Source organism: Corylus avellana, chromosome 6 (assembly GCF_965113065.1).
Source record: "Corylus avellana chromosome 6, dhCorAvel1.hap1.2, whole genome shotgun sequence".
NCBI classification, from domain to species: Eukaryota; Viridiplantae; Streptophyta; class Magnoliopsida; order Fagales; family Betulaceae; genus Corylus; species Corylus avellana.
Window position 1 is genome coordinate 27,711,572 of NC_142495.1, and position 17,244 is coordinate 27,728,815.

General features: G+C 35.2%; 2 protein-coding genes across 5 annotated transcripts; both read right to left on the reverse strand.

Moving 5' to 3' along the window:
- Positions 1 to 2,007: 2,007 nt before the first annotated feature.
- LOC132188536 (cruciferin (DUF506)) lies at positions 2,008 to 6,349 on the reverse strand. Of its 2 annotated transcripts, XR_015912611.1 has the most exons (4): positions 5,661 to 6,349; positions 3,818 to 4,034; positions 2,582 to 3,361; positions 2,008 to 2,240 (listed from the first exon to the last, which is right to left on the reverse strand). XR_015912611.1 is itself a non-coding variant. In XM_059603027.2 (3 exons), exons 1-3 carry the CDS (start codon positions 5,886 to 5,888, stop codon positions 2,871 to 2,873), a joined length of 936 nt encoding a protein of 311 aa, XP_059459010.2. In that variant the 5' UTR covers positions 5,889 to 6,349; the 3' UTR covers positions 2,008 to 2,870. The 2 variants fall into 2 exon arrangements, 1 of the variants encoding a protein (XP_059459010.2); XM_059603027.2 differs by having other exon boundaries at positions 2,008 to 3,361.
- Positions 6,350 to 9,099: 2,750 nt separating this feature from the next.
- Positions 9,100 to 16,092, reverse strand: PSF2. Of its 3 annotated transcripts, XR_009440870.2 has the most exons (9): positions 15,817 to 16,092; positions 15,657 to 15,731; positions 15,430 to 15,544; positions 14,804 to 14,903; positions 14,693 to 14,723; positions 14,480 to 14,572; positions 13,340 to 13,492; positions 13,029 to 13,111; positions 9,100 to 9,160 (listed from the first exon to the last, which is right to left on the reverse strand). XR_009440870.2 is itself a non-coding variant. In XM_059602689.2 (8 exons), exons 1-8 carry the CDS (start codon positions 15,862 to 15,864, stop codon positions 13,094 to 13,096), a joined length of 594 nt encoding a protein of 197 aa, XP_059458672.2. In that variant the 5' UTR covers positions 15,865 to 16,092; the 3' UTR covers positions 12,882 to 13,093. The 3 variants fall into 3 exon arrangements, 2 of the variants coding, with proteins under 2 accessions (XP_059458672.2, XP_059458671.2); XM_059602689.2 differs by lacking the exon at positions 9,100 to 9,160 and having other exon boundaries at positions 12,882 to 13,111; positions 15,430 to 15,505; XM_059602688.2 differs by lacking the exon at positions 9,100 to 9,160 and having other exon boundaries at positions 12,882 to 13,111.
- Positions 16,093 to 17,244: the final 1,152 nt, after the last annotated feature.

The following is a 17,244-nucleotide window of genomic DNA, read 5'->3' on the forward strand; positions in this document are numbered from 1 at the left end:
TTTGGTTCAGTGGCCCAACGCAAGGCAAAGGGCCACTGTCCACTGAAGCCAAAAAAAAAATATATATATATATATATATATATATATATATCCAATTACTCGGTTATAATCGGGTGCTAAAAACCGGAACGAAACCGGGGTACCCGGTTACCTGATTTTTCAACCGGTTTCAAAACCAACTCTCCAGTTTCTCGGTTCCCCTGTTTTTCGATTTTTCGGTTTTGGTTTTCTGATTTTTTTTTATACCCCTAGTTCTAAGGAGTAGCTCAATCGGCTAGAAACTACGCTTCATGAAACGGAAGTCACTATTTCGAATCTCCCCTCCTCCTTATTGTGTGGACATGTAAAAAAAAAAAAAAAAAAATGATTTGGATTAATAGGGGATTTGACTGATTTAACTTCACTCTTTTTCATTTTTTTCAAAAGAAAAATTGGAAGTAAAAGGTGATCCATAAATGATGGGTTATAAATTTAATGATGTATTAAGATGATCCAAAAATTATGGTGATGCAAAAACGATCAAAATTTCTAATAAAAAGTCATCCAAAAAATAATGATGGCCTTATAAAAGGTGCTGCATGATGGCCTTAGAGCATCTCTAGCAGTATAGTTAAAATAGAGATATTAGCTACATTTAACTATTTTTGTCATTTTTTTTGCTCCAACAGAATAGCTTCATATTAGCTATTATACCTTAACTGCTACAGTGAATAGCTTCATATTGCTATTCACTGTAGCACACTAAATTGTTGAATATAATATTATTTCACATTATTTGCTCTCTTCTCTCCCTCCCTCAACGTTTCTCTCTCTTCTTTCTTCTCTATTTATGAATTTATGATACAAATTCAAATATTTTGAATTACTAAAAACTCAACAAAAAGAAAAAAAAAGAATAGTATGCATATATTGACAAACTAAAAATGGAAAAATAAAAATAACACATAGGTATGCTACGTGAATCAATTCTATTGCAATTTACAAGATGATAAAAAAGCGGTTGCGGATTAAAAAAAAAAAAGATTAAAAAATAATATTTAATGAAATAAAGAATCTGTTAGAATTAGTATTAAAAAATTAATAGTTAAAATAGAGAATTGTGTTTTTTAACTAGGTAAAATACCTCTTACTGCTGGAGATGCTCTAAATAATTCTATTTGTAACCGGGGGTTACAATCGAAAAGAATTTTGGCAGTGTTGGCAAAAATGAACGACTTCCCATGGCTTTGGCTGGCTGCTCCCTTAGATGGCTTGCTGAGGAGCGGCTTATGAAGTCTGCAAGGGTTATAGGGTAAATACCTCTAATATTACTTGATGTTAAAACTTAAAATTGCAATTACAACCAAAAAAAAAAAAATTGCTAAAATTGCTAACAGGGTCGATAGCTTGAGGAATGAGGACCCCAAACTTGGCTAAGCTGGTCTCAAATTTACACGTGACTCTTATGTGATTTTTTTAAAATGTATATAAGAATTACATTCTTTAAAGACAAAAGTTAATTTAATGAGTAATTTACGTTCTATTAGAAAATATTCATCCAACCCGATTTGAAAGAAAATTTTGTTATTGAAAGCCTCTCTTCTCTTGTGTACATGCTTCATAACGCTTTATTTGTTAACCTTTTTTTATTTTATTATTATTTTTATTTATCCTTTTATTTTCTATTTTCAAACAAAAACATTAACAAATAGTTCAAAGCAGAAAACACAAATTATTTTCATTTTTATCACATTAACATATTTTTCAAACAAAAAATAAAAAATACCCTTTAAAAAACATTAACCATCGGAGTCTATCCTTACACGAAAGGAAGAAAATCCTCCTTTCAATCAGGCTTTAATTTCGAGGTTGCGTCTTTCATGTGATTGCTTATATACCACTCCCAAGTTTTGATATTTACATCAAACACACCATTCTTCCGCTTGTGATCAAGTAGACTTGGATTTGTTAATTTGAGGGGTCAAGCATCAAGCAGATTCATTGAAGCATCAAAGAAGGAATTGGCAATGCAGAAAATGCCATTGCACATTTTATAAACCAAGAATTGAACATTCCCAATCAATTAAAAAAGAGACGATGTTTTCGGCAAGTATAAAAGGACAGTCAATTCAAGTACTTTTTCCTCGTAGTTTCCAAATTGTTCCGCAGTACAACTTTGACCCTTCTGGGCGCCTGTACGACAGCCACACGAAGTTATCCATGCTTGGGAAGAGCTGGGCGTGGTCGTCATTGACAAATGACTACAGAAAAGGTCAAAGTTCCGCTATATCTTCAAACCATTCAACAAGTATAAAAGAAATGTGACTAGTAAGAATAACCAAACAAATTTCAGTCAGCTGTAGACATACAACCATCAGAAGCAACTATATTACTGAAGTGGAAAACTTATAGTTCAAGCAACATTTGACCCGCCAGAAAAGAGATACAACTCAAACTTTGTGAGGAAAAGATATCGAACACAAAAATATATGAGATATTATAACAAAATTTCCAAGACCCACAAAAATAAGAGGCAAGGAATACATTCAAGAAGATATTCAAAAACCGAAAGAAAATATAAGCTATATAGGATAATGCGCACCATGGTCAAGCAAGATACCAACCAATTCGCCGATGGCTGTTGGTGATGCAAGAGAGGACCAGCACTGGCTTGTTGGGTTCTGCACCATGATAGGGAAAAAAAGGAATGTCTCTGCCATGTTATGGCTTATTGCTATCACCATCGATGACGATATGAAACCTGCCCTTTGTTCAGGTCGTAACTTATTTAGCATCAGGGAGAAAGAATTGAAAATACTCAAAATAGAAAGCCGCAATACAATCTCTCTTGAGAGAAACTCTCTCATCTCCAAGGCCAAAATCTGTACACCTTAAAGATTCCGGAACAAAGAGTGCCTCCGCCTCTCAGGCTTCAGTCTCCAGTTATTATCGCTGTTCATGGGCTTCAAGAGTCGCTCTGCTTCCATTTCAGATTGAAGCAGAGACTGCAGCCTCTTCAAATGTCCACTACATTGCATATGGTCAACAAAACTAGTCTTGCTAATCTTCTGTTCTTCTGGATTAAACTGCCTCTCATAGGGCGACTGCCACTTAGCCTGAAGATATGCAAGTGATCTCCAGGGAGGAAGTGGCATTGAGTTCTGCTTGAGAGAAGATCTAGCAGCCTCAACCATTATCTGAAGAAACTGTTTCAGCCTGGACAAGGAGCCCACATAAATGACTGGAAGCGAATTCAATATTCTATCATATGAGTCAACAGCTCGAGCTATTTCAAAGTGACTTCGGAAATCAATATCAATGATCAAACGCTCAGAGGTTCCAGTGCTGTTGCAGTTGACCACATCAATATATTCATGATCCCCTGCAAACAAGTTATTAAATCATTCACATCAGTACTCCAGACAGATGTATTGTATTCCAGGGAAACCTCTCGACCATCCATTTTAAACAAAATGCCCCAACTCTACAAGGATATAACTCAACTCTCATTTAGTAGTCATAATAAATTGTAAATGATTCAGAAAAATCAGATAAACCTCCAAAAAAATTATGAATTGTAAAAGAACTTTTGCTCCACAAATAGATGTGATTTTCGGTTACAGAGGATAGATTCCAACTCCAGTGTACATGAATATAGCTAACAGATATGACAGAAACATGGTTACTAAAAACTCGCCAGATAGTAAATTCCTGGTAATATCCACTAAAAACTTCTTCTTTTTTTTTTTTTTTTTTTTTTCCTTCCCTTATTTCTCATAAAATTATTCATTTTTCTCTTGATTAAGACAATTGTAGTTCCAAGAGTTCACTAGCATACCTCCAGGGACCTTGCCAATACCCTGCCATTTGGTTGCACATACAGCAGCATCATAACCAGAACGTCTCAGAAGCTTTACCAGAGAAAATCTGATGCAGCTGGCGTTACATGCACTCGACTTGACAACTTGAAGGTCGGTCTCATTGATAGATAGTATAAGAGAATTAACCACTGAAAGCATGTCACTCTCATACTGAGCCACCGGGATCTTACAAAACTGTGATATGACAGAGAATCAGCAAAATGTTAGTAGTTTCAAACTGACAGAAAATTATTAGATTCTCTTGTAGTAGGTTAAATTATATGTTTAATACAAAATGGAGTTGAACCATTAATAGCAAGAAATTACAGATTTTAGTGAAAAACGCGAATATACCGGATCTTAATAGAAAAGCTATCAAAAAGAACCAAAGATTGAATTGGACTTGTGTATGAACTATCAATATGTTGCAATGATAACCAATTATTACTTCTCTAACTAAAAAGAGGCTCAAGAGTCAGAACTGAAAAACCAACAACCCTAATCAACATTTCTATTTAAATCATGTCTGATTATAGCAATTCAATTGTATTTACAAATGAACCCATCATTCAATCAGATTACATACTTTCATCTTCCAAAGAAGTACACTTAAGACACTTTACTATTCGTTGTGTCACTACCCACCTTTGTGACTTCAAACACTTTTGTAGTTGAAATCCTATACTATACATTCTGCATTTCGATTATAATAATTCTTGTACTAACTTTTAGCCTGCTTATCCAACCACACTCATACAACTACTTTCATGGTATTACACCTAAAAACATTCATTCCCCATTTTTCGAGTCTTAACATATGAAAAGAACATTGCAGGCAAGATGATCATACTCAAGGGAACAAATACTGACAATACATCTCCAACCCATCTGAAAATTCCATTTATGAGAGCCTCTAAGTTCATATCCATATCCAACCAAATGTATTGAGATGGCACTGGAAGGGATGGAAGTAAAAAATGAATACCATTCATAATGGAATATCAACACACTATTTTCCATGAGCTAATATAGATTTCACATATATTCACTGATTCCCTCAAATATACAGCCATCACAGATAATGCTAAATTAGAATCAATTTGGTTCACTGGAAAACACAAATGGAAAGGAGAAAAGGTTCACTGGAAAACACAAATGGAAAGGAGAAAAACAAATTATAACCAAATGAAAACCCAAAAAAGGGAAACATTTTGGATTTTTTTTCCGTTGCCCCTGTAGTTTCTAGGGATTAAGATTCCTCTACAATTGTGTGGTATTGTACAATATATAACTCTTAAAAACCTAACTAATGTTTTCCAATCAAATGGTTGGAATTTTGCCACATCAGTATGCATCATTTTCAAAAAATGAAATACATGGTAAATAATAAATTTGTGGTAAAATCCCAACCGTTTGATTTTTTTTTTTTAAATGGTGAGTTTTAAGGAATTGTACAAATAGAATAGCCTAGGAATTATAGAGGATCTTCATCCTTTACAAGAACCAAACAGGGAAGCCTTATGATTGACATCCCACTGAGGCAACCAAGTACTCTGAATCATTGTCCAAGGTCCCAAATATTGATAACTAAATGATGATAGCTAAAAAAAAAATCCAATAATTCACCGACTCTGACCAACATCTTTCTGGGACCGCTTCTTAATCTTCTTAATAAAGCAATCATTGCACCAATCGCCTTCCCATCAAACAAATTCACAAAATTCAACAAAACCATAATTTTCACGTAATCGACAAGTAATTGTGGTAAAGCAACATTTTATAAGGCTGGGGGGTAAATAAAATTTTACTGAGAGACTTTACCGGAATCTTCTCGGCGGGGTTGGTGAGATCGGAGAGAGCCGAGTCACTGTCACTGCTACACCGGGAGTCGGCCCCACCGCTCCCGTTCTCCAAGAAATCGCTGACCATAAGCGCCAAGTCGTGCTCGCTCTCGTGGCTGAACCCTCCTCCGATCTGGCCCGCTCCTCCTCCTCCACCGGCCCACCTCGCCAGCCAATCCCCTGCCGCCACGCACACCCGGCAGTCCATTACGCGTCGTTTCACCTCCTCCTCCTCCTCCTACTACACCTCCTCCTCCCCCCGATCACTACCACCGCGACGACTCCTCTTCCTCCTCGCGATACGTTAAAGCCATCATTTCCCAAAGCGCTACACACCGAATAATTTCGCGAAACCTAGGTTTACAAAGCTATCGTTCAAAGAGCAAACAGGGATATAAAAACCAATGGAATTCGAATTTGAATTCGTATTCTTCGTGTGAATTATTTATATAAGAATTAAGAGTTAACTGTTTTTGCTTTAGAAAATAATAAAAGAAACTCGGTGCCGTAGGTGCTTTTTGAGCAAAACGTGTTTGGTGTTGGTCGTAGCTTTCGGATGATCCAAAGGGAAGAAGAAGAAGAGAAGGAAAGAAAAACGCCTGTGCTGAGACAAACCCAAAATAATGGAGAATGCTAAAGCAACGGGAAAGGGAAATCATATAAAAGTGTGAAACCACGTGAAATGACGGTATTGCACTCGCCTTTTTGTTTTATGGATAAGGGGGAGAGAGAGAGAGAGAGATTGAATTTGGACGGGAAGGAGAGGGATATTCGTCGGTAACTAAAATGTGCCGGAATTTGTTTTTTCGTAAACAAAAATTAATCTCATCTTAATAATCTTTTTGGATAATTATCTACATTAAAATGGGAGCTAAATTAGCTAATTGCCTAATTATGAAGAGTAACAAGAGATTGATCATTTAATGGAGACCCATTGCCTATGAAATTTAATTATTGCTGGCTAATCAACCCCATTTTCCAATATGGCAGTTTGTTTTTTTATTTTTTGAAAGCCTATATGGTATTTAAGAGTAATAGTGAGACTATCTTTTTATTTTCATAAAACTGATATGGCTTTTAAAATCACCATTAAATTTTAAATGAATCATACTTGAATTTTGATCTAATTGTAATTTTGAAAGCTAAATCAACTTTAGGATGATAAAAAGAATCAAAGATGGTCCCTAGTATTACGCTGGCATTTATATGTGTTGGTATTGACTAACTTTTTTATTATCTACCATGAGTATTATTGTATAACGATGTATAATTAATGCAATAATAGTTCACACAATTATGAAATTTTATTTCCCATCTAACTTGTTTTCTTTTTAAATGTTGAATTTTGTCCAATAAGAAAAACTGTCAATTTAAAATTAAAACACACGGGGAAGTATTTAATAAAATCATAATTTAGTAATTAAAATTGTGGGTTAATCTTTAAAATTATAAATTTTTTTAAAACACACGTATTTAAACAAAACCTTTTTTTTCTTCTTAATTTTATTTAAGAAGACACAATTAAGTTAGGAAATGGTGGGCTAAAACCAACCATAACAAACCAAATATCGACCTTTCAGGGTCAACATCTAACCAACCAATTAAATAATCGTAAACCAGACTCGGAAAAACGTTTGGTGAATGATTAATTGGTTTTTAAGAAGACTTAGCACGGCGAGTGGGTGTGTGAATATTTAAGGCAAAGGAGATGGGATAATGTTAATTTCAAAGGCAGGCAAGATATGGATGAATTGGGGACCAAGCAATCACAGCTTCGAAAGAAATAGGAAAGAAGTGAAAATTTAACGGTCAAATTGCCTGAACTGAATGGAGGATGACGTGAGCCACACGGATAGAACCGCTTACGTCATATGCATCAATTACCAGACTCTTGACCAACGACTTGGATCACCCTCCTCTTCCGTTCAAACTTCAAACTATTTTTTTACCTACACAGAAACCCGCCAACACGAAACAGAAATGGTCAAATTAATTATAGTTTTTTTTTTTTTTTTTTTTTTTTTAGGTTTTTAAAAATATCTTAATATTAGTCTTATCTTGCTTTATTCCTATATGAAGATATTTGAATTTAATATATTCTTTTAAAAAAATAATAACTAAAAGATATTTGATTGTGTAATTTCAAAATCTAACTTAATGAATCATATTACCATTATAAAGACTAAAATGAAACAATAGATGATTAACAAAATTAAAAACGAACACATAATTTGTGGATTAAATTCATAGTTTGGCCAAAAAAAAATCGAAATCATTGTTTGAAAGCTCTTGTTAATGCTCCTTCTGTCTCAAAATATATAATTAACTATGTTTGTTAATATGTTTTGGTAAATGTTTTTGGTTTTTAATTTGAAAAAAAAAATTAATATGACATAAAGGAGAAAATTATTTTTGTGTCTTTCGAGTGCTTTGTGATTAAATTGTTTGAAACCGTTTTTATTTTCATAAGATAAAATAAAAGACAAAAACTACGGTTACGTTTGGTTTGCAAAATAGACCCTTAGAATAGACTACCTAATCTTAAATATAACTATTCTTTTGTTTGATAACATACTATTCTTGAAAAAGTTTATTTGCATAGAACTACTAGTTCGTTAGGGGTGGCCACGCGGTTCAATTACCAGCCACCCCGCGGTTCATTAAGGGTGGCAGCGACCACCCCTGGCCGCTTCTGTGGTGCACCCACCTCATTTTATTTCTTCTTTTTTTTTTCTTTTTAATACGAGAATAACGTAAACATTTTCATCCATTTACCAAAAAAACAGAATAATTGGATGGTTAAACGGTAGAATATTCGGGACACTTCGGATGATGCTTCGTTTTCATGGTAGTGGGCCCATGGTTTGAGTGATGACCGGCAAGGAAGACAGGCAGAGCTGGTGTTTCGTAACGAGGAGGGAGAGAGAACTCAGAAAGAAACCAAAAGAAAAATAATTATTACTAGCGCGGACGCGCCACGCCCGGTCCCATTGAGGGGACCACGCGCTCTGCAGCAGTATCTTTCTTTACTTTAAACGGAGGGACAAAGACAATTGGCACTCCAGCAATCAATCATGGCGCCAGGAGATGGACCAAGAGAGCGACCAGCCCAGCTCTCGTGGTTTAAAAATAGTGGATGGTCGGCAAAGCTAGAACTGGAGGAAGAATCCTCTATTGTTCTGATAAAAGGAGATTCACATTCAGGCCCACATTCGCTTTGGTTTGCACTTTGCATGGCGACACAAGGCAATAGTGCCTCTTCCAATGACTTTTGGTTACTATTTGTGGACACCTGATAAAAAAAAATTCCTTGGGGGGCACATTGTACTTGATTCTCTTACAAGATGGGTGCAGGACAGCTAGAGATTGAGCTCCACATGATGAAGATACTAAGCAGGTTCAATGGGTTAAATATCCTCAAAATTGTAAGGAATGTGTGAGAGGAGTTTTCTTGTGGACTCTTGTTCAGGCAAAGAAGCCCTGTTCAAAAAAAAAAAAAAAAAAAAAGTGACAAGAGTAAGAGAAGAAATCTCCGATCGTAAGAAAGCTCAGGCCGCTTCAAGGGGCTCAACTTGGATTGGAGAAACTGTAAGAAAAAAAATTTGCCAATTGGGTTTGATACTCACATATTAAAGGACATGTGACAAATTTATAAATTAGGTTGAAAAATATTCCTTCAACCCCATTTTGTGGAAATTTACGTCATTCACAAGGCTTACTAAAGGTTTGGAGTTAGGCAATAGTTTAATAAGTTGAACAAAATTTTCTTACGCCGAAAGCTCATCTTTATGCCTAACTTAAAGTTAATGCCACCACATAATAAGTGCCTTCCTTGGAGACTTCCGGTTAGTGCAGCTTTATCCCTTGGGTGTCCCTCTATAGGACCACTATGGCGACCCCAAGCAGAAAAAATTGAAAGCCTTGATACCTCCTGTCTGTATCAATCGTGGTTCTTGCATTTAATTGTTTGCCAAGTCAGGTTAAACCCTAACGATCACTAAGTAATAAACACATTGCTAAAACATAAAACCTCTTGGACTTAAGCGCTTGGCCCTATGCTCTACCACTTGGCCCTTGAAATGGACCCCTTCATAAACACATTCAATCCCCAACCAGGATCCCGTTAAGAAAATTTATTTGTCAAGTTAAGACAATAAACCACCGACATCCCCGATGCCGTATGTGATACAATAATACATAGATTCACATCATTTATATTATGAATGTTATTAGAAGCAACAACACAGTCTAGATGATAAAATACATGCAAGAAAAGTAAACCTTAAACAGGGAATCTAATAATTGCCAAAAAGAAGTGTAAAAGAATCATAACACAGCTAACAACTGTCAGATATAAAAAATTCCTATGCAAATAATACATCCTAAAATTGTAGATTAAACGATAATCCACATTATTAGCTGCCTAACACCCAAGTTGACTTCAAAAGAGACTTTAGTTGTCATGAAAACTCGTCAATGACTTAAAGAGTTTTTGTCGTAAGTGTTAAAACTAACGTGTACGCTGGATACGTCCTGTGCTGCCAACTCATAAATTACTATATGAAAACAGGGTCCTCCAATGTGAACAGAAGCTTAATCAAATAAAATCCAAAATCGGCAGATTGGTAATTTGGGGCTAATGTGGCAATGTTCAATCTACCATATACTTCCCGCTCGCTGTCCATAGAGCCAACGAGATGCAGATTTGATTGGATATAAAGACACGTTTGGTATGTAGATTAGAGCCTAGAATGGATATAATTATTTCATTTGTTTTGAATTTATTGGTCCTAGTTTCCGACGAAAATAGAGACATTGACAAAAAGGGCCCTCCACATTTTTCTCGTCCCTCTTTCTCTATGGCCATCCTATCTCTCTGAGATGGATGTGCACTTCCAAGTTCCATCGCAACAACCATAGCTATCTGCTCTGCATACAAGGGAGTTGTCAGAAGGGTGACTCGTGCAAGTCCACTCACGAAGTCGAGTGATGGCTCCACCCGCCTCATTATCAAACTCAACCATGCAAAAACGGCCCAAGTTGTCATCGCCAAGTTTGCTCTTTTGCTCACACGTTAGAGCAACTTTGAGTCCTATCCCAACAGAGTTCGAGGACTCATGGGTTGGGCGAGTCCTTCAACGTGTCACTAATTTATCATGGCCATTGCCCAAAGACTCGTTTGTTATGTGGCCCACTTTGATCGTGAAGTAGGTGTTACTCTCTCTTTTTTACTTCTTCTCAAAATTTGATTTGTCCTCAGTATTGTTCGAATAAAAGTAATTAAATCCTGATCATGAGCTATTGTTATTAGCCATTCTTTCTCCTTTATTTATAGAAACGGATCCTATCGAGCTAGTGCTTTTTATGTGGAGGGTAATATTGTCATTTGACAATTCTACCATTCACTTAAAAAGACAGGCTCCTCTCCTATTGAAATCAACCGGAAAGAATCTAAATACTTTATTTATGGGTTCTATATCGAAGTTACAACGAATACAAAGCCTAGAAGACCCACCCCCATGTGCAACACAACTTTACCTACCCATAATTTAGAGTGGGGGTTGTAGAGGGGGAACATGATACACGTTCTGGTACCCTCTACCTAACTCCTTGATGATTCTAAGATTTTAGTATTATTTCCAGTGCACAGTATAGACATCTGGCATATATTGATGAAATAAATATATATATATAACATGAGAAGAAGAGAGAAATGGCTTTTGGACCACCAATTTTCTGAGGCTCCGGTTTGTTTAAACTGAATTATGAAAGGTACTTAAATGCGTTTTCAACATCTAAATTCCCTTATTCTAATGTCGACGTCTACTCAAACAGATAAGATAAGGTGTACATGAGGCTAAGGTACACGTCTACATATCAATTATCCCCATATAAGTCAGACATGCAAAATAATGAAACCAATGATGACCACAAGAAAAAAAGGGAGAGACCCTCTTCATTTCATTGCCAAAATTTTATTTTGTTTTATTTAAAAGAATATATAAAGTCACATAATTTTTAAATGAAATAACAACAAATTCACTATGTGGTACCATATATACCGTTACATCAAATAAAAATAAAATCTCGACCAAGGAAGCAATTAAAAAATTGTAAAGATAATATTGAGAAACTTCACCATATCAATAACCAAATAAAAGGTAAGGGGAAAAAGTTGAACTTTTTTACATAAGAAAAAAATTCAATATCTTCTACGGAATGAATGAATGAAAACAAATAAAATAAAATAATAATAATAATAATAATAGTGTTACTATAATCTTTCATATAAAAACCTGTACTATAAAAGACAATTAGGATGTCTCGATTATAAGAGAGCAACTAGCGTGAGTTTCAGATATGGATCAATATGAGAATTGAGAACAAAGTTCCCCAACACGTTCAATAACTCCTTTTGTTTTGAGCCTTTCTTATCATAAGAATCTTAGAAATCCATCTCAAAATTAAGCTTTAAAAGAATATCTTAAAAAAAACATATTTCTCTCAAAGAATAATGTTTCAAGCAACCAAAATGAGATCCAACGTTTTCTTCTTTTGCTTAAAGAGATGAAGGATTTAAATGTAACAACTGCTCAAACCCCAAAAAATTGATTATATGACAAATGATAGTTTGAGAACCCTAAAGTAAACAACAAATCAAACTAATTGATGACCACAACGAGCCACTTAAGATATACTAGGAAAAAGACACAAAAACTCCCAACTACATCGATCCCAGACAACAAACGCACCCAGCCATCTGAACACTAGACATCTAGATCCCAGGACAATCAACAGAACCCTTGAACCCTTGAACTCTATCTAAAGCCATATCCCAAAAATCCTTAGCAATCAAATCTGGTTGCTCCCTCAACCAACCTGCTAATTTTCCCTTGTAAAGCCGTCAAATTAAATTAAACCACTTTTTTACTTTGTGCATTGGTCTTCATTCGACCTTTCCAAGCATCTAAGACGACCATCATCTTGTCATCAGTTGTTGACATATATAACTTCCCACAAATGCAATCATTTCTTAATCTAGCATTCCCTTCATTGACATTAAATATATAAACATACTCATGTTGACTTGCTAATCTGAGGGTGTGCATATGTAGTTTGGTCCACCATATTGTGTTTAAAATCAATGGTTATGACCAGCTAATTTGATTAGAAAAAAATATAGCAGGACCAAGACGATTCGTATCAGAATTTTCATAACTAATTAAGAAAAAAAGCAAACAACCAAATAAAGTGTTTAACTTGAAAGCTATTGCCATTTCATAATAACAAAGAGCAGAGCACAGTCAAAGATTCTGTTGGAAATTTTATCCATAGAGCACAGATATACCTCCAAGTTAGCTGGTTGAAATTGTTGTTTCTGATTGAGATGGAAGGTGAAAAGAGAAGATGACATTATCGCCGCAGATGCCGCTGGAAAACAAAAGGATTAGTTAAATAATTTAAACTCTTTATCCATTGACGATAATATCTTTTTGTAATAGGCCAGCAAAACCACTTTGCCAACCATTAGACATGCTTTAATTACATCAACCAAAAGGTAAGGTTATGAGCTTTGCAGAAAACCTTTGTTGTTATCATAAGCAATAAGAGAAACAAAAGAAAAAAAAGGAATAAAAGACAAATAATACTAGAACATACTCTTGCTGCATTATTAGCTACTTGTGGCCGTCTATCAGAAATTCTCTCTTGATCTGGTATTAGCTCTGGACTATCATGCTTATAAAATGCCTGTAGAGCTCTCCCAATAAATGGGCGAACTATATTTACTTCCATTGCAGATAGATTGTTAATCTGCAATTCAAAATTTAAAAAATTAGGACCATAAAAATCAAAGAAAAAATTGTTTTCATCAGAGATATATTCTCACCTGGATTCAACACAAAGTACTATACATTCACATATACAATGCATTAAAAGTAAATAAAATCACACATAAGAAAACAAAAACATTACCCCAATCCATGCTATAAGTTATGTACAGATGTCAGAGAGCAAAACCATTTTACGAGCCCTAACAAAGAGGTCTCATCATCTAGTATCCTTCAAGTATTCTTCTTACGCATACGACACATTGTCATGACAGATGCCTTGCTTTCAAGTTAATGTTGTTTATTTATAATAATTTAGGAATATCATTTGGTTTCGTCATAGTTATAAAAGAGAGGGCTGTTTTAGCAAGAGTCTGAACTTTGGATTGATTGCTCATATTAGCTTTTATGTGGAAACTATGCAATTAACCAAATAATTTGAAGTTAAAAAGGTGGAATTACCCCCATCAATATATCTTTCTATGAGCATTGTTTATGTTATGTAATCAACATCCAGTTCTGTATTGAGAAAGTTAAAAGTGAGAACTTTAACCCTAGTTCTGAAATAGTGAATTTCTTCCCCCTTCTCCTCGCCCTCCCCCTCCCAACGTGCACTCAATTTGAACACTGCCAAATCCCATAAACTCTAATATATGTCTCAATCTCACATGCATTTTCATTGTGCATTCCATATAACAGGAAATATTCAGATGTTAGATGGTTGAAATCGTCACTTTAATAGTTTATGAACTTGAAAAGTCAAAAATACAAAGCAAATTGGAGTGCTTTACATTTACACATTACCAAGGTACACTATCCTCTACAACGTCCAAATTCCACTTTGTAAAAAGGAACATGTTCCAAAAAAAAATTAACCCATTTTTTGATGTCTCTTAAAATTACAAGGCTACTAATACCACTTTATCGTATGCAGCATCAACAGATTCACAAAGGGACATAAAAAGCATACCTTCAAAGCGAGTGCACGCTCATTAAGTGTCTCTAAATTAGTCTCCACTTTATGAAACCTCACATCCCTGATATCCTCAATAAGAGACCTCACCTATATAAGAGATCTATTATCAAAGTCTTGGCAAAAGCTCAATGCATATTTATGCAAGTTAAAATAATCTTCTTCATTGTTTTTCTTTTTTTGATAAGGTTAAGAGAATCTTAAACTCACCATATACACATCCGGAATGTCATCACGTGCACTGTAGTCCACAAAGTTATAGTTGATATTAGCATTGTCAAGTGGAAAGATATAATGTTGTAGCAACTTCTCAACACTTACTGATCAAAAAGAAGTCTTGAGATTTCCACATAATGAAACGGTAGTTGCTCAAACACTCGTTGAGAATCCCGTTCTGCTTCCAAAACCTGCGTCAACTTTTCTAGTCCACAGAAAAGGAAATGATGAGAAACCTTTTTCATATTTTTACTTTAGTATTACAAGAATATAAAATCACCCAATTTCAACAATTTTTTTATTGGTAAGATCCACGCATGACGCACCCTGGCTTGAACCCCTGACCAAAACCTGTTTCAACATATTTTAGGGAATGGGTAATTCGCGCAGCCAGTTCAAGCTAACCAAGGCCATAGTGCTGACGAAAGAACGACCATGTCAAGAAGTTATTTCTTTCCTTTTGTTTTTTGGTAAGCAATTCTTTGGGATGTTATTCAGCTGATCTCCAATACCACCCGACAAGACATACACCTCCTATTACGTTGAGCATTATGTTGATTCTATCCTCTCCCAGAGGATTATGCTGACCTCGAAGAATGCATATAGTAGACGTCTTGATTCGAAAGGGTATATACAAAGTGATTAGTTTCTGGTGCGTGTGTATATTACAGTTGGTGTATGTGTGGGAAACAAACAAATAGGCACGCACAACAAATATAGTAAAAGCTTACCAACTGACATCCACAGTGGAGGTCGAATGGTGCACTTCCCTCTCTTCTTCAAAGCCACAGCTAGCCACAGCGGCACCTGAGTTGCCATTTGTGGAAAAAATGGTCCAAAATCCCCCTGTCAATACATTAAAAAAAATAAAGGAAAAGAAAGAAAGATAGATCATGTATGAGATTGCGTTTGGGATAGAGATAGACAAAGGGAGGGTAAAGGCGGAAAAGAAAGATACACAGATGAAATTGAGAGCATCCATTCTGAGATTGGGGACTATCTCGACCATCTCGTCCTCTGCAATGAACTCGACCTGAACAACAAACAAGATTTTCCAATCAATCCAAAACAATCATGCTAAATCTCAAACCCAGAGAGAGAGAGAGAGAGAGAGAGACCTCTTCAGCAGAGAAGAGTGATAGGTTGGGGTCGGATTGGCCGGCCATCTCTGTGGAATCAAATGGATCTAGGGTTTATGCTTATACAACGTCCGAACGGGTAATGATGTGATGAAATTAGAGGAAAAAGAGCAGGGGAGAGAAATGCGTCGAAGGATTTTGAAATTATGAATCAGGACTTGTGGAAAGAGGTGGCAGCAGAGATGGATATGGTGAATTTGAGATATTTGTGACTGAAAACCGTCTGCCCTACTCTCTCTGGTGGCGGGAAATCATGTCCCTCGTATAGGAGGGAAATTTAATTTTTCCTCCTCCTTTTTTTTAAAAAAAAAAAAAAAAAAATCTTCAAAATGAGTTTGAAAGTCATGTTAGGAAGCCCACAATTCCCAACCCAACTCTGTTTAATTAGTTTCCTGGATTTGTGTTTGGGTCCAACAACTCAAAATCCAACCTTTTGTTTTTTTCCTTAATCCAAGCCAATTCACTTTACCCGTATTTATTTTCAATGCCCAATTCGCACTCATAAACCAATGAGAGAACACTCGTTTTTGGATTATGAAATTAGCTTTTATGTATTTCTGTTTTCAAAATTATTCATACATAATTTTTGTAGTTTTTTTAATTCTTAAAAAAATATGAAAAATGAATACAGCAAAAACTCCTTTTTACATTTTTTTATTTTTTGACAAGTAACGCTAGATATTATATTTTTATTCTATAATTGTTTGACAATATTGACATGACATTCCAAAATAATCATTAAATTTTTTTATTTATTTAACAATGATTAATTAAATAGTTAATTAAGAGTGTCATGTCGGCCTTGTTGAATGAATATTTGATAAAATTATACTATCTAGTATTTTTTTCTTTTTCAATTGTATCTTTGCTCAAGTGGTTTTGGAGGGACTGTTTCTTGCCATTATACTCCTTTTCCCTTAAATTTTCTAACATGGCATATTGGATAAATCTCATTAATCTCCCAAGTTGGAATTTACTTGTGATCTCATGCAGTTTTTCGTATACAATCCTCATCAAAGCTTTCCATCACCATCAGAAAATGCAAAGAATTACTTTAAGATAAATGATGACATTGTTATCGGTGGCTCCTCATTTGTTGAAATTTTGAGTACATAATAATCAAAATTGTATCTCTCATCAGTCTTTCTTGTGATTTAAATTTGGATGAAGCTCTCACGGTCTTCTTTGCAGATAGGTTAGCAGCCTCCCTTCAATTTAATTGTTTTCATTTTGAAAGGTAACTCCTTAATCGTAACCCTAACTTTACAACAACCTCTCATTACTCGAGATTTTTATATCTCCCCCACCATCTTATAAATTCTTGCTACCATCTTAATATCTTCATCATAGGAAACTCAAAAAGTAAATAGAAATTTTTACTTTAGCGCTTACAATGCAACAAATGAG

Bases quoted from the DNA above. Each gene is read 5' to 3' on its own strand.
- LOC132188536 (XM_059603027.2), bottom strand. From the start codon at position 5,888: ATGGACTGCCGGGTGTGCGTGGCGGCAGGGGATTGGCTGGCGAGGTGG. The intron at 4,035-5,660 runs GTAAAGTCTCTC...GTCATATCACAG, and splicing joins ACCCCGCCGAGAAGATTCCG to TTTTGTAAGATCCCGGTGGC. The intron at 3,362-3,817 runs GTATGCTAGTGA...ACTTGTTTGCAG, and splicing joins TATTGGCAAGGTCCCTGGAG to GGGATCATGAATATATTGAT.
- PSF2 (XM_059602688.2), bottom strand. From the start codon at position 15,864: ATGGCCGGCCAATCCGACCCCAACCTATCACTCTTCTCTGCTGAAGAG. The intron at 14,724-14,803 runs GTAAGTGTTGAG...TGTGGACTACAG, and splicing joins TCAAGACTTCTTTTTGATCA to TGCACGTGATGACATTCCGG. The intron at 14,573-14,692 runs GTGAGTTTAAGA...TCTCTTATATAG, and splicing joins ACATTCCGGATGTGTATATG to GTGAGGTCTCTTATTGAGGA.